The sequence below is a fragment of the Lissotriton helveticus genome, chromosome 7 (genome assembly GCF_964261635.1).
Source record: "Lissotriton helveticus chromosome 7, aLisHel1.1, whole genome shotgun sequence".
Taxonomy (NCBI): Eukaryota; Metazoa; Chordata; class Amphibia; order Caudata; family Salamandridae; genus Lissotriton; species Lissotriton helveticus.
Genome location: NC_136068.1, coordinates 1,920,265,904 through 1,920,283,531, shown reverse-complemented (window position 1 = coordinate 1,920,283,531; position 17,628 = coordinate 1,920,265,904). Strand labels below are relative to the sequence as shown.

Below are 17,628 nucleotides of genomic sequence, written 5' to 3'. Positions count from 1 at the left end.
CTTCCAAAAGAGGGGCACCCCGGACTCTCTCACTCAACAAGCTTTATTCGAATTTAGTAGAAAAAAATTCATAAAAGCATACAGGGTAAAAACACAATAAAAGCAGAAGTCAATTATGTTCAATACAAAGACATTATCTATACAAAGTTAACAACAATTCAACTACTAATAAAATCATTTTTAGAATTCATCGTAAACAAACCCTAGCAGCTTTATTACAAGGGGGCAGGTATCTAGACCTGGGGTAAAAGTCATGCAGTTCCCATGTACTGATTGGGCCATCTTCCAAATATGACTGCCAACTTCGGAGATGTTGAATGACTCGAGGGTCCCTAAAGTTGACCAAAACCAGGTCTCCCGGTATGTCCTTCGGGATAGATCCCAACCACCCTACCCTTCTAACGTTTAAGATAGTTCCATCAATGTTAGGTGGTAAGGGTCTATTCTTTGTCAACCAGAAAGACACCTTGTTTGCCAGGTCTGCTGGTCTTTCAATTTTGCTATTAGTGAGCTCGGGCACGCCCGAGAGGATGGACACCGAGGGTGCTGCCTCCGGCGGTAGATCTATATGTTTAACCCTTCTGTGAGTGTTACCATGAAATTGGGACTTCCCCTTTTTTGGCCTGAGTGGTTTAAAATACCTGTCTCTGGGTGCAAAATGCTGGGTTAATGGGGGGTTTGATGTGACTAATGTTTTAGATGTTTTGGGAGCAAGTGCGTGAGTATGTACGATATTACTTTGTACTGGGAGAATTGGGATATCGGTAGTAACTAGAGTCTCATCTTGATTTTTCCCTTCCATTCTTTTAATGATTGTTAGGTTCGCCCTGGTGGATTCCTCCAAGGAGCAGAGCTTTTTCCCTATAGCCTCGATTCTTTTTTCCAATGGGGAAATTAAGGCCTTGACCAGGAGTTCAATCTGGGCCAGCAGTTCAGATGAAGTAGTGGTTGTAGTCGGCTCCAGGTTTGAACATACCTCAGATGTTTTAGGGTTGTTCTTAGTGCCTAAAACGAGGCTTTGATGCAATCTCTGTATTTTAGCTACTTTTCCCCTCTGTTTAGTCCCTTTGCGCTTTCTGTTTGGATAATAATAATAATAATAATAATAGGATGCCTGAACGTTTACTGGTCGTTGTGTAATGTCTGTAGGTGTTGAAAAAGAAGGAGTACCAGAGTGGCTTGAGTTTAGTTCAAAAGTGGTAATAGATTGGGGGCTGGTATTTCGCAAAGCGCCTGCAGAAGCATTAGTTAAGTCATTCCCGTTATCAACATTAGTATACGCAGTTTTGCAAAGCAAATTTAGTTCATCCAGAAAAGAAAAATTGTTTTGTTTGTGTTTGGTCTTGTGGCTCCATAACTGAGAGGTTGTTGGATGCGGATTCTATACAGAGACTCTTTTCTACTCTTTCTATACCGCATTCGATGGCCGATGTGGTCCTAATTAAATAATTGTCCAATGTCCCTTTCTGTGGCCCCCCCTGGGGGTTGTTATTCGTGCGAAGCCCTTTGTCAGTCATATTATAGGTAACTTTGTGGGAAAAAATGTATGACAGGGGGCTAAGCTAAAGCGCACATGCACCAATAGTCTGACAACGGGGAGGTAAAAGGATAGTTCAGTTAGGGATACCAAAGGAAGTATGATGACAGTCGCTTAGATGAAAGAATTAGTTTATAGCACCTCTTTTTTACCTTGAGCAAGCGGCGAAAATCGAAAGGGGGTGGCCCGTCCCGTCCTCCTCTGGCCTCCGAGGGCCACAGAGGGCCCGCCCTTTGCCCGGGCTTCGCCCGGCGCTGTCCGCGCGTGTCCCGCGGGGCGGGAGGCAGTCCGGTGCTTTGTAGCCCCTCCGGTCGCTGGTGGTGGCGTGTGGAGTGCGCCGCGGGTCCCGGGGCACCTGTGGCTTGTAGTTTCTTGCGGCCGTTTCCCTCTCGGCGCGAAAGTGGACCCGCTGTCCCCCGACAGCAAAGAGAATGCTCCGCCCGCTAAGCCGTTTCCCTCACGGCTGGACACAGTCACTAGACCTCAGGTAGGTCCTCCTAGTCCGCACCAGACGTCTTTTCCCTTCACCGCGTGGGTTGCCTCTGCCAAGGCCTGTTGAGTCCAATCCCGGATCCGACACCGCCGATAGCGAGAGCCTGCGTGGGACAGCTCGTGCTTCCATCCTGGTCGTCGAAGACACCTCCTGGTCCACGTGGCTGCAGAGTCAAGCGTCCACTCTTCACCTGATCGCGACGACGACATCTGGTTCCTTCCTGGTTCCACTCCAGTCACTGGCTAGTGACTGTGAACATTGTCCCCTCTGCTTTCAGGTCTTCTTCTTCAACAATCCACCCTTGGATTGCACCGGACATCTTCCTCCTGGTCGCCTGCAGCATCTTTTCTTTCAGGCTCCATTGACTTCAACGCGAGAACCCGACGCACTTTGACACCTAAGCACCCGCGGCCCGTGGGTGAGGTAACAAGAGCATTTCGGTGCTCAAGGGTAGTTTAACTGTCCTAGTGTCCAGTTCCATAGTCGTTTTACTCCTACCTAGTCAGGGTTGTCCGTACTCACCTTTTTCTTGAACTGTACTGTCCATAGACTTTGTTACGCATCTCGCGTGTGAGTTCACACTCTGCACGCGCGTTCCGTGGGCCTCCTATTACTTACCTGAAGTTAGTGTAGCGTGGTGCCATCGATCCTACAGCCTCTGGACAGCTCCATTCCTTTTATCGACTCTCACATTCCACTTACTTAGTATATGGTTTGTCGTGCCCCTAGGGCACCATTGTAATTTTGTGCAACTTGTAATATTTTTCGTAAGAGATTGTCATGTGCTTAGCCCTCTGACCTCATAAAGAGTTCAGAGGTGTTGTTATTAATAAACATACTGTTTATTTTCATAATAACCTGTTTGGTGTCCTTTCATCTGGTATTCAAGGGGTTATATTGTGGTGAAACAGCTGGCTTCACATGCCAAAAGAGTTTAGCCTAAGACTGCTTTGTCCATGCTACCATTAGGATAGCTGGTCTATAAGGTTGACTTACAACCAATCACCATAAGGGTTTTTTGGACTGATACAAGGTGATCACTAGAACTAGTGAGCATCATATATCAGGCCAACTTCTCACATTGGTGTGCAGCGGTTGGGATTTAAGCTTGCTGTTGTTTTTACCACATATAATCTTGAAATATCATTTGAAAGATCACATAAGGTACCTAGGTACATATAACAAGCTTAGAAATACTCTGAGTTCTACTGAACCAGCTGTTGTAGTAGAAAGGGCCTAGCACACCCTGACTACAACTCTTAGCAAGGGATCAGTAGGAAAACCCATAGTGTAGGTAAGTGCACCACTTACACCTCACTAGAAAGCATGTCTACCACAGGAGAGACCTCAGTGACTCCCCTTGTGGTTAGTGACCCTCCACAGGTCCTTTCCAGATATGCAGCTCTCAGTTTCCAGGAGATGAGACAATTGTGTACCTCCAGGAAATTGAAACAGGGTTCTAACCCTACCACTCCTTTTCTGTTAGGTCTCTTAGAGACATATGATGCCAGAAGGGCTGCCAACACAGACCCCTCTAATCCAGATAGGAGCATGCCAGCCTTAGAAGGTACTCTTGGAGATCCAGACCTCCCTGAAACAGAGAATGTAGAAGAGGAGGAGGAAGAAGAAGAACCATCTGATGATGAGACAGACAATGGTTCTGTGATAGTCAGCAGACTCACAAGGGCCAACTTAGACCTACATAGGGAAGGATCTGGGGGACCCCCAGTACTGACCCTGAGCAGGCCTAACCATGGAGTTAGAAGAGATAGGTCTCATTCTAGGGACTCCATTAGATCTGTGCACTCTCGTGCCTCTCATGCATCTGCTCAGAGGAGGATGACTTCCCCTCAGAGGAGAGAGCATGAGGCAAAGATGAAGGAAGCTAATCTGAGGATCCAGAGGGAAGAACTTGCCCTGGCCAAAGAGAAGCTTGCCTTTGCTAGGGAGCAACAGTTGAGTGGGGTAGTCCCCACTGGTGGCAGCACTATCCCTAGGGATAGAGACGGGAGTTTTGATAATAGACACCTGAGTTAAATAGTGCCCTCCTATAAGACAGGAGATGATATCCACAAGTGGATAAATGCTTTGGAGAGAGCCTGCAAAGTACAGCAGGTACCCCAGAGTCAGTGGGCAGCTATATTGTGGCTCTCCTTTGAAACAGAGAATGTAAAAGAGGAGGAGGAAGAAGAAGAACCATCTGGGGATGAGGCAGACAATGGTTCTGTGATAGTCAGCAGACTCACAAGGGCAAACTTCACATGCCAAAAGAGTTTAGCCTAAGACTGCTTTGTCCATGCTACCATTAGGATAGCTGGACTATAAGGTTGACTTACAACCAATCACCATAAGGGTTGTTTGGACTGATACAAGGTGATCACTAGAACTAGTGAGCATCATATATCAGGCCAACTTCTCACACTCGGCCAGCTAGCCCCTCATCTATGTTGCACCAGCTGCCGATTCGCCCCAGAGCAGTAAACAATTCCGCAGAGCCAATGCCTCCGATGGCAGCACCCCGCCACCAGGCTTGCCGGGCTGCAGCAAGGCCGGGGCCGGGCGGCTCGAGTAGGCACAGAAGATCGCCGCCAATCGCCGAAATATGCCCTCCGTCGGTGAGAAGGGGTCAGCGGGAGTGGCCACGCGCACTGTCCAGCGCAGATGGGCACCAGGAGGGCAGATATTTAATGCTAAGTGTAGTCGGCGCCGGAGGGACAGAGAAACACGTCCTACTCCGCCGCCATTTTGGCCACGCCTCCTCTTGCGATATTCTTAGATATGGAAAAGGCTTTCAACTCGGTGGAGTGGCCTTTTATGCAGCAGGTGTTGACCAGAATGGGACTTGGCACAGTCTTCTTACAAATGATTGGAGTGTTGTACAATGCCCCAATGGCTCGAATAGGGCTGGGAAATCTAGTCACTGGCTCCTTTGCTATCTCCAGGGGAACCAGGCAGGGATTCCCCTTGTCACCGACATTGTACGCACTAATTGCTGAACCCTTGGCATGTGCGCTTCGAAAGTATCACGGCCATAGAGGCGTACAATTCCCTACCTAGAACATAATAGTATCTACGTACGGTGACGACACACTGCTATATGTGAGAGATCCGGACAATAACCTCTCTCCGGTCCTAAGAGAGGAAGTGCACTTTGGAGCGCTCTCTGGGTTAAGGGTCAACTGGTCAAAGTCCATAGCCTTTCCGCTCACTCCGGCCACTACGCAATTTGAGATGGAGTACCCTCTGCAATGGTCTGATGACTCAGTCAGGTACCTGGGCATCAGGCTCCACACAGACTCGGAAATTGTGTTCCGAAAGAACTACGGCACTGCTGTGGCTAAACTAGAAGATGACATCGAAACTTGGATTGGTTTGCCACTGTCTCTAATTGGCAGGGTCTCTATAATGAAAATGGGGGTGTTGCCCAGGTTTTTATTCCTGTTTGTAAATGTCCCGATAATGTTACCATGCTCCTTCTTCGTCAGACCTAATAAATCATTGACGAGGCTAGCTTGGGCGGGTAAACAGGCGCAGGTACAATGGCGAGTGCTTACCCTGTCATACCATCTGGGAGGTCTTGCCGCTCCCGACCTGGAGTTATATTTCAGAGTGGCACAGGGAGCGCAGGCACACAGTTGGATCCATAGCGTGGATGACATACCGTACATACGACTTGAAAAGCTATTCACAGACCCTCTACCACTCCCAGCGTTATTCTTGAGCCGGTAGACAGCAGGACGGGTATACTGGACTCTCTCAATGCAACAAGGCACGCATAGAACAGCCTGCTGCAACAGGAAGGGGGGCACTGCTATACTCTCCGGAAATGCCCATAAATTGGATGGTCTGGCTCGCCCCATGTAGAGACGGAGGGGTCACACGCGCTTTACAGGCATTAGACATACATAAAGCAGGCGATCTATGTTCTGGTGGTGTTGCAAAGACGTGGGACGAGGCTGCGGTCACTACTACGGCTCCCACATTGCTGCAACTCTTCCAGTTTCATAGAGTGCGTGGGGCGCTGAATCAACAATTAGGGGATGACATAAACGAACCCCCAGAGGTACAAAAATTGACATATCTAAGTCCCCTCTCAAAACTGTCTCCAACATATATTATTTATTAGAAACAATACTAGACACTCTGAACACCTCCTTTGAGCAATCCACGGTTCCCACACTATGGAAACATGCAAAGGTGAACCCGCTACTAAAAAAGCCAATGGCGAATCCCGAAATCTTATCAAATTACAAACCTATCTCACTCCTACCAGTATTTTCAAAAATACTTGAAAGACACGTCCACTCAGTCCTGACTCAATTTACTGAAGAAAATAATCTCCTTCACCCCTCTCAATCAGGCTTCCGGGCTGGTTTTTCGACAGAAACAGCACTGCTGGGAGTCACAGAAAAGATCCGGAAACTCCTTGACGAGGGTCAAACGGTAGCCCTCACTTTATTAGACCTCAGTGCGCCCTTTGACACCTTATCACACAAAAGGTTGCTAACCACTCTGGAAAGCACTGGGATATGTGGGGAAGCATTGAAGTGGATTAGTTCCTTTTTAGAAAACCAGACCTTTCAAATTATATCATCCTCAGCATGCTCAGGTAACTTCGCCTCACCCCACGGAGTACCCCAAGGCTCAATTCTGAGCCCATTGTTTTTTAATCTGTACGTCAAACCGCTGGCAAACCTAGCAGATAAAGCAAATCTAACTCTTATGACCTACGCGGACGTCTCACAAATCATTTTCTCCCTTTCAGAATCTAGTACACTACCTCCCTCACTTCTCAAACAAGGCCTCAGTGACATATTCAACTGGATGACGAGTAACCAGTTGAAATTAAACGGAGACAAGACGGAGGTCCTTCTATTGGGAAAACAAAATGATTTGTGGAATGCCTCCCACAGGCCTACCCAGATGGGAAATCTCCCTACACCGACCACCCAAGTTCGTAATCTGGGAGTTATGGTGGACAGCACTCTTTCCATGAAGCTACAGGCGGTCAAAGTGGTGGCTCTTTGTTTCACCATTTTGAAATGGCTCAGGAAAATCCTCTGGATGCTGCCCATCTCCACCCAAAAGACCGTAGTCAATGCCCTCATTACATCTCGGCTTGACTACGGAAATATCCTTTACCTCAGTGCAAACAAAGCAGTTGTGCGGAGATTACAGATGGTCCAAAACTCGGCGGCCAGATTGCTGTGTAGAGTCCCAAAAACCGCCAGTATCTCGGTCCATCTACGAGATCTACATTGGCTCAGGGTCGAGAACCGTATCAAGTTCAAAGCCCTGAGCTATATGTTCAGAATAAAAGCGGGTACAGCGCCTAAATATCTACAAGCACTAGTCCATCCTTACATACCTAAACGCAACCTACGATCCCAATCTGCAGCAAATTTCTGTGTACCTAGATTTAAGCTGGCAAGAATGGATGGGAGATCCTTTTCATATTTGGGTCCATCACTTTGGAATACGCTACCTCCCCATATTCGAAAGGAGGAAAGCTACTCAAAGTTCCGAAAAAATATCAAAACCTGGTAGTTCGAACAATAATATCCCCTAACAGCACAGTTTGCCTCAGTCAGTGAGTGCACTCTCCTCACAGAGCTCCAGGGCATGGAAGCAGCAATCAATCAGCATTTGTAGACCACAGCAGGTCACCCCTGGAGATATCTGGGCGCTGGAGTGTGAGGTCTCCATCCAAAAGCCAGTTGGTGAGGAAACACCGGGAAGAGGGAAGGAACAAGCAGAAAAATACAAAACAGAGGGCAAAAAAGCAAGCGAGCAGAAAAGGCAAAACAGCAGTAAAACAAGCAGAAAGAAGGCAAAACAGGGGGCAGAACAACGAGCGGAAAAGGCAAAACAGCAGAAAAGGGCAAAATAGAGGGTAGAAAAACAAGAAGAAAAGGCATAACAGAGGGTGAGAAAAATGAGCAGTAAAGGCAAAACAGCAAGAAATGAGCAGAAGAAACACAAACAGAGGACAGCAGATAGACAGGCAGCAGAGTGTAGCGGACTTCGGGCAAACTGGACACAAGAGCTGTCGCAGGGGGAGCTGGCACGGGGACCTGCTCAATGAGGTTGCGCTGGCTGTGCTCTCCATTAGGTAGGTACTTGGGGGGGAGGGTGGGGCGCTGGGTGGAAATTTGAAACGGCGAGAAGGAAAACGGCAGGAAGAGGGACGAAACAAGCAGACAAAGGCAAAACAGAAGGCAGAAAAATGAGTAGAAAAGGCAAAACGGCAGAAAAACAAACAAAATAGGTAAAACAGAACAGAAAAAGGGCAAAACAGAGGGCATACAAATGAGCAAAACATAGGGCAGAAAAACAAGTAGAAAAGGCTGAACAGAGGACAGACAAATTAGCAGAAAAGGAAAACTGCATGAAACTAGCAGAGGAGGCATAGAAGGCAGCAAGTAGACAGGTAGGAAAGAGTTGAGGACAGAAGGCAAGCTAGACAGGAGAACTGTTGCAGGGGGAGCTGGCACGAGGACCTGCTCAATGGGGTTGCGCTGCGGCCTCCATTAAGTAGGTCCTGGCAGTAGGATGGGGTGCTGGGTGGCATGAGGAGGGAAATGGCAGGAACAAACGAACAGAAACTGCAAAATAGAGGGCAGAAACACAAGCAGAAAAGGCAAAACAGAGGGCTGAAAAATGAGCACAAAAACAATAACAGATGACAGAAAAACTACCAGAAATGGCAAAACAGAGGGCAGCAGATAAAGGCAAAACAGAGGACAGAAAAACTACCAGAAAGGGTAAAAAAGAGCAAGAAATTAGCAGAGGAGGCACAAAAAGGGTGAGAAAAATGATCCGAAAAGGCAAAACAGAGCTAGAAGCGGGAAAAACAGAGGGGAGAAACATTAGCAGAGATGGCAAAACGGAGGGCAGAAAAATTAGATAACAACATGCAAATCAGAGTGCAGAGCAGGAAAACAATCAGGAAAAGCAAAGAAAGGGCAGAAAAACAAGCAGAAAAGGCAAAACAGAGAGCAGAAAAACAAGCAGAAAAGGCAAAATGGAGTGCACAAAAACGAGCAGGAAAAGCAAAACAGGGGGCAACAAAACTAGAAGAAAAGTCAAAATAGAGCAAGAGACGAGCAGAGGAAGGACAAAAAGAGGGCAGCAGGTAGACAGGCAGCAGTGGGTAGGGACTGTGAGCAAGATGGACAGGAGAACTGTCACGGGGGAGCTGGCACGAGGACCTGCTCCAGCAAAGGACATTATTCGATGATAAGGAGGAACCCAACAGTTTAAATGGTACCCAAGGGATCAAAAAGCCAAAGCGTATTAATCAATAAAGGTATTAAAAAAAGAACATACCACCAAATCCGGGTTGTGGAGTAGCTCCTTATATTCGTTTGTATCCCATAAAATTCCACTTGGATCGGAATACTTGCCATGTAAATGAAGGATGCCATACCTTCTGTGACCCTTTGACCAATGAAGAACCTGCAGGTTAAATAAACAGGCAGGTAAATAGTTGGTCCACACTGTTGATGGTTACAAACAATCACATCAACATAACTATAAGTAAAGCAGGCAAAAAGGGTGTGTGTGTAGGTGTGTATGTGTGTGTATGTATGTGTGTGTGTGTGTGTGTGTGTAGGTGTGTGTGTGTAGGTGTGTGTGTGTTGGTGTGTGTGTGTGTGCGTAGGTGTGTGTGTGTAGGTGGGTATGTGTGTGTGAAGGTGTGTGTGTGTGTAGGCGTTTATGTGTGTGTGTGTAGATGTGTGTGTGTAGGTGGGTATGTGTGTGTATGTATGTGTGTGTGTGTGTGTGTGTGTAGGTGTGTGTGTGTAGGTGTGTGTGTGTTGGTGTGTGTGCGTAGGTGTGTGTGTGTAGGTGGGTGTGTGTGTGAAGTTGTGTGTGTGTTGGCGTTTATGTGTGTGTGTGTAGATGTGTGTGTGTAGGTGGGTATGTGTGTGTGTAGGTGTGTGTGTGTGTAGGCGTTTATGTGTGTGTGTGTGTGTGCATGTGTGTGTGTGTGTGTGTGTGTGCATGCTTGTGTGTTGAGGATAGCAGTGACTGTACATTCGATGCAAGACATACTGACACTGTCCTGCTGCACTGTTGCCTCTGTGTATGTGATTGCCTGTAGCATCCATTAACTGACCAGACATGTTTTAACACTTGCTTCACAGAACCAGTCGAGATGACGAACACACACCAAACACTGCTGTTTGTATTCTCTGAGCTAGCCCTGTGTTGTGTCAAAATGAAATGTGTACAGACTGTCAGGGCTGGTATGATTTCGGTGCAGGCACTTGTCATTGTGCAGTGTTAGTCCAAGGAGGGTACTTCTAGAAGGTACACACTTCTGGCCCAGTCAGGGAGGAGGTGTGGTGCAGCGGCCAGAGCGGCTGAATCCGGAACACATGGGGTCCTGGTTTGATCCCCGGCGTCGGGAGGGGGAGGGGGGCAGGTTAGCCCAGCACCATGTGACTCTGGGCAATAGCTCGCTTAATCTTCCCGACGGCCCCCAGCGCCGGGACACCTCACCTGTCCAAATGCAGGTTATTAATATCATTACAGTCCCTACCACCCATCGCAGGGCCTGGTACCAGTTTGATGCCAACTGCCGATATTAATCACACTGTGCTGCCCAAAATACGTATCTGGGAGTGTGGCAGCAACAACCTTTAGACGTTTTATGAATAAAGTAATTTAAGGCAGCCAGCTACAAGACAGACTGAGTCACAAATGTGTGTTTTCTACCATAAACGTATATTTGGAGCACAATGGCTGGATTTACGCATCTTACGGATTCAGAAAAGGATACCTAGCTGTGTAGTTACACTGCCTCCTACATAATTTCACTGCAAAACTGAGTAAGTAACTAAACATACCACTGTAGAATGGCACTGCCCCTAGAGTCCCATCATTTTACCCCTACAGAATGGTCCTCACGGGCAGCATCAGGCTGCACCCACAATGGAGGTCCTCTAGCTTTCCTCGAAGGGCACTCCTATTACGATCCATCTTTCAGAAGGAAGGTTAGAACTTCTTTGTTATTGTAGCACAATCTTTTCAGCCAAGTCATGCAGTTTGGTCATCTACTGGCAGGGTCTGCAGAACAGCAGGCTGCTGTAAGGGGAATAACCCCGGCGCTGTGGGGTTGTAGTGGTGAGTGATAACAGCATGCAACAGTGATGAAGGAAGCAGGGCTGGAAGAGCCGGCTCCTGTAGAGGGCACCTTTTTATGGTAGGGCTCGACAGGGCAACTTTCGCTAGTCAATTATGTGAGTATCACTAAAGAGGTGCTTTGGCCCCTCCCACATGTTGGGAGCCTGGAGTACATGTTTTCCGGCTGACCCGGCCCCCGCAGTGGCCACCCTAAAAGGGCGGCCCTTTAATGCCATTTGGGTACCAACACACCCCTCACTAGTTGTTGTTGGGCTCCTGTTAGGAGTCCGCTCGCTGTGGCGCTCTAAGGGCATCACCCATGGTGCACCGAGGTGGGAGAGGGTATATATGCTTCCCCCGCCCCTCCTGGCGTTCTCTGTTGCACCAACCACGCCATCTCCCACCCCACCTCTTACCCGGCGTGCAGACTGGTGGACAGGGTACTTTGAATGTTTTCTTTTGTGTTGCAGGCGGAGTTACAGGGTGATCTGGAAGCAGATGGGTACAGTAAGGGTACCTCTGCGCGGCACAATAGGGGTGCCAGAGTCAAAGACCAGGAGCCTCAGGGCAGGTTCCTGGAAAACTGCGACGGCACCACGTTAGTCCTTCGGGCGGTGGGGGGCCTGACTAACCGGCGGTTTGCCCTACTACACTCGGCCCTGAAAAGGGCGTGAGTAATAAGGGACCAATGTGTCACGTTATCCGAAGGAGGATCACCAAAAGGTGTAGCACTGACTGGGTGGCTCACAGAGCTGGCTCATCAGCTTCAGAAAGAACACTACTCACCACCTCTCGCAACAGGTTCCCCGCAGGAACTGGAACAAGATCACCACCGACCAGCTCACCGCATCACTGAACCAGAACCCTCCCGCCAGATCATCGGACCCCAACCAAGCGGCCCACAACCTCGCACAATGGATCACCAACTGCGCCGACGACCTCGCACCCCTGAAAACCCGTCCCACCAGGCCCGGAAGCCAGAAAGCCCCGTGGTTCAACAACGACCTCAAGAACTCCAAGAAGAACTGCCGCACCCTTGAGAAATCCTGGTGAAAGAACCCGACCACAGACAACATGACCGCCCTCAAGCACGCCACCCGCAAACACCACCAGCTGATCCACACCACCAAGAAGACAGCATTCAAGGAACGTCTAGACAACAACGCACACAACAGCAAGGAGCTCTTCAGCATCGTCAAAGAGCTCTCCAACCCCAGCGCCGGAAACAACGACATCACTCCCTCACAAGACCTCTGCGACTCACTTGCCACGTTCTTCCACAACAAGATCGCAGACATACACAACAGCTTTGGCGAACAGACCACGCACCCAACCATAGAACCAACGCTCCCCACCACCACCCTCCGCGACTGGACCCCAGTCAACACCGAAGACACCATCCGGACGATGAACACCATCCACTCCGGATCACCAACCGACCCATGCCCTCACCACGTCTTCAACAAGGCAGACTCCGTCATCGCACCCCAACTCCGGGACATCATCAACTGCTCCTTCAACACCGCCACCTTCCCGGAGAGCTGGAAGCACGCCGAACTCAGCGCCCTCCTGAAGAAACCATCGGCAGACCCCACCGACCTCAAGAACTACCGCCCCATCTCGCTGCTCCCGTTTCCTGCCAAAGTCATTGAGAAGACCGTCAACAAACAGCTGGCCGCCTCCTCGAGATGAACAGATCCCTCGACCACTCACAGTCCGGCTTCCGAGCCAATCACAGCACCGAGACCGCCCTCATCGCAGCCACTGACGACATCCGAACCCTGCTCGACAACAGGAAAACAGCGGCCCCCATCCTCCTGGACCTCTCCGCAGCGTTCGATACTGTCTGCCACCGCATCCTAGTTCAATGCCTCAGCAACGTCGGAATCCAAGAGAAGGCCCTGGAGTGGATCATCTCGTTCCTCGCCGGAAGACCCCAGAGAGTCCGCCTCCCCCCGTTCAGATCTGAGGCCACCGAAGTCATCTACGGCGTACCACAAGGTTCATCACTCAGCCCCACCCTCTTCAACGTGTACATGAGCCCCCTCGTAGCCATCGCACGCCAACACAGCCTCAACATCATCTCCTACGCCGACGACACCCAGCTGATCCTCTCCCTCACCAACGACCCCGCCACCGCCAGAACTAACCTACACGAAGGGATGAAAGAAGTAGCCGAGTGGATGAAGAACAGCCGCCTGAAACTGAACTCAGACAAGACGGAAGTCCTCATCCTTGGGTCAACACCATCCGCCTGGGACGACTCCTGGTGGCCCCCGGCCCTAGGCTGCGCACCCAAACCAACGGATCACGCACGCAACTTGGGCTTCATCCTGGACTCCTCTCTGTCGATGACCAGACAAGTCAACGCCGTCTCATCTTCATGCTTCAACATCCTACGCATGCTCCGAAAGATCTTCAGATGGATCCCCACCGAAACCAGGAAGACGGTCACCCAGGCACTGTCACCAGCCGACTAGACTACGGAAACACCCTCTACACCGGAACCACAGCCAAACTGCAGATAAGACTCCAACGCATCCAGAACGCCTCCACACGACTCATCCTGGACATCCCCCGCCACAGCCTCATCTCCAGACACCTGAGAGACCTGCATTGGCTCCCCGTCAGCAAAAGAATCACGTTCCGCCTCCTCACCCACGCACACAAAGCACTCCACGACCTGGGCCCCAGGTACCTCAACAACCGCGTGACCTTCTACACTCCCACCCGCCAACTACAATCGACCAACCACGCCCTGTCGCACGCATCTGAAGATCCACCACGGGAGGAAGATCCTTCTCCTACCTGGCAGCCAAGACCTGGAATTCCCTCCCCATCCACCTCCGCCTCACCCAAGACCAACTGAAGACCTGGCTGTTCGAGCAGTAGCGGACCCCCCCCCCCCCCCCCCCCCACCCCCCCAGCGCCTTGAGACCCTCCGGGTGAGTAGCGCGCTATACAAATTTCTTGATTGATTGATTGATCAGGCGGGCGGGCAGCATAGGTTGGTACAGCTGCCTGCCCTTGGATCGCCCGTAAAGTAACCCACCATATTGCATACTTTTGTATGGAATAAACCTGCAGCAATATTTTCCCATAATAAAAGTTGTCTTGTGTATTTATTTATTCATGCATGCTCACACTCTGGATGTGGGAAGTTGCTGATAATGGCACTATGAATGGGTAGAAGTTGTGCGCTTCCACAAAAACAGTGCCTGCCCTCCATGCAGCTGTACTCCTTTTGTTTATTTAGCCAGCTGCCTAAGCTTGAACTTTCAGGGGCACACACATGACATTGAAATGCTATTAATGTAATTGGATAACAAGATAATTTATTTTGTTTATCTCTGGCAGCAGCATAGATGGGAGGAGGGCAGTGATAAACTTACATTGATTTGTAGGTCTGGCTTGAGAGTGCAACTGTCGCCAGACCTTTTACCCGACACCAATATTACTCACCAGTTCTTTGCTTCTACACAATACATATTTATACCCATCGTATTTACTTACAATATTATTTCAAAGCCAGACCTACTGGTCTTGCCAACGCTTGTTCTTCATGTTCGTCTTGTCACACAAAGTAATCTGCGAAGTTAGACCGTGCACAGGAAAATGCTAGGATATTTTTCACTTTTTTCTGGTCGCAGAGTAGTATTACATGATAAGATACTTTCTCCTTATGCAACATGCTGAAATGTGCTTAAGAAAAGATATGTTTTTTTTTTATTAAGGTGTACTTTCTGTACCAACATGAAGCAGACAGAATAGTTTGTTGTATCCTTAATAATAAGTGACATATTCATTTACTTGTATCTTAATGACATGCAGAATATTAGCTTCCTTTTTGTAGCCTGCAATATTTTGAAAGTAAATTTTTTTATTTTTTTATTTTTTGGGAGATTCTACAACGTAACATCAAAGATAACATCATATTGGTAACGTTAACAAAGCACGGGCATACAGACTGGACTGAGGCGTTATTAACATATATTAGACATTCATACACTTTCTATACAGATGCATAATCTCACCTTTGGCCAGTTTTGACTCTTATTAGTGTCAACACATACTGACAAACAATGTTGAAAGGTCGCCCAGATATCCCTGGGTGCGTGATGGTTCTGGACTCAGTAGGTGGTGGACTTCTAGCTGATCAGTGTGAATGTGTTGGAAGGGCGCCGCGATGTCCCTGGGTGCGTGATGGTTTTGGAAGGAGTACGTGGTGGACTTCCAGCTGATCACTATGAATGTGTTGGAAGGGTGCCCAGATGTCCCTGGGTGCGTGATGGTTCTGGACGGAGTAGGTGGTGGACTTCTAGCTGATCACAGTGAATGTGTTGGAAGGGCGCTCCAATGTCCCTGGGTGTGGGATGGTTCTGGAAGGAGTAGGTGGTGGACTTCTAGCTGATCACAGTGAATGTGTTAGAAGGATGCCCAGATGTCCCTGGGTGCGAGATGGATCTGGAAGTAGTAGGCGGTGGACTTCTAGCTGATCACTATGAATGTGTTGGGAAGGCGTCCACAGGGTGTGTGATGTTTCTGGACGAAGTAGATGGTGGACTTCTAGCTGATCACTATCAATGTGTTGGAAGGGCGCCCCGATGTCCCTGGGTGCGAGATGGTTCTGGAAGGAGTAGGTGGTGGACTTCTAGCTGATCACTATGAATGTGTTGAAAAGGTGGCCAGTTGTCCCTGGGTGTGTGATGGTTCTGGAAGAAGTAGGTGGTGGACTTCTAGCTGATCACATGAATGTGTTGAAAGGGCGCCCCGATGTTCCTGGGTGCGTGATGGTTCTGGACGGATTAGGTGGTGGACTTCTAGCTGATCACTGTGAATGTTTTGGAAGGGCATCAGATGTCCCTGGGTGCGTGATGGTTCTGGAAGGAGTAGGTGGTGGACTTCTAGCTGATCACTATGAATGTGTTGGAAGGGCGGCCAGATGTCCCTGGGTGTGTGATGGTTCTGGACGGAGTAGGTAATGGACTTCTAGCTCTTCACTATGAAGGGCACTCCGATGTCCCTGGGTGCGTGATGGTTCTGGACGGAGTAGGTGGTGGACTTCTAGCTGATCACTATGAATGTGTTGGCAGGGCGCCCCGATGTCCCTGGGTGCGAGATGGTTCTGGAAGGAGTAGGTGGTGGACTTCTAGCTGATCACAATGAATGTGTTGGAAAGGCGGCCAGATGTCCCTGGGTGCGTGATGTTTCTGGACGGAGTAGGTGGTGGACTTCTAGCTGATCACTATGAATGTGTTGGAAGGGCGCCCCGATGTCCCTGGGTGCGAGATGGTTCTGGAAGGAGTAGGTGGTGGACTTCTAGCTGATCACTATGAATGTGTTGGAAAGGCGGCCAGATGTCCCTGGGTGTGTGATGGTTCTGGACGGAGTAGGTAATGGACTTCTAGCTCTTCACTATGAATGTGTTGGAAGGACTAGGTGGTGGACTTGTAGCTGATCACATGAATGTGTTGGAAGGGCGCCCCGATGTTCCTGGGTGCGTGATGGTTCTGGAAGGAGTAGGTGGTGGACTTCCAGCTGATCACTGTGAATGTTTTGGAAGGGCATCAGATGTCCCTGGGTGCGTGATGGTTCTGGAAGCAGTAGGTGGTGGACTTCTAGCTGATCACTATGAATGTGTTGGAAGGGCGCCCGATGTCCCTGGGTGCGTGATGGTTCTGGAAGTAGTACGTGGTGGACTTCCAGCTGATCACTGTGAATGTGTTGGAAGGGTGCCCAGATGTCCCTGGGTGCGTGATGGTTCTGGATGTAGTAGGTAATGGACTTCTAGCTGATCACTGTGATTGTGTTGGAAAGGCGGCCAGATGTACCTGGGTGTGTGATGGTTCTGGACGGAGTAGGTGGTGGACTTCTAGCTGATCACTATGAATGTGTTGGAAGGGCACCCCGATGTCCCTGGGTGCATGATGGTTCTGGAAGGAGTAGGTGGTGGACTTCTAGCTGATCACTATGAATGTATTGGAAGGGCGTCCCATTGTCCCTGGGTGCGTGAGGGTTCTGGAAGGAGTAGGTGGTGGACTTCTAGCTGATAACAGTGAATGTGTTGGAAGGGCACTCCAATGTCCCTGGGTGTGGGATGGTTCTGGAAGGAGTAGGTGGTGGACTTCTAGCTGATCACAGTGAATGTGTTGGAAGGATGCCCAGATGTCCCTGGGTGCGAGATGGATCTGAAAGGAGTAGGCGGTGGACTTCTAGCTGATCACTATGAATGTGTTGGGAAGGCGTCCACAGGGTGTGTGATGTTTCTGGACGAAGTAGGTTGTGGACTTCTAGCTGATCACTATCAATGTGTTGGAAGGGCGCCCCGATGTCCCTGGGTGCGAGATGGTTCTGGTAGGAGTAGGTGGGGGACTTCTAGCTGATCACTATGAATGTGTTGGAAAGGCGGCCAGTTGTCCCTGGGTGTGTGATGGTTCTGGACGGAGTAGGTTGTGGACTTCTAGCT

General features: G+C 49.4%; 1 protein-coding gene across 1 annotated transcript in view; it reads right to left on the bottom strand.

The window, feature by feature from the left end:
• LOC144769972 (protein FAM118A-like) overlaps positions 1 to 17,628 on the bottom strand; it is a 489,392-nt gene that overhangs the window by 276,052 nt on the left and 195,712 nt on the right. Inside the window, exon 5 of the mRNA XM_078654167.1 lies at positions 9,360 to 9,488. Coding sequence (XP_078510293.1) covers positions 9,360 to 9,488 — 129 coding nt within the window. The remainder of the gene's footprint in view (positions 1 to 9,359; positions 9,489 to 17,628) is intronic.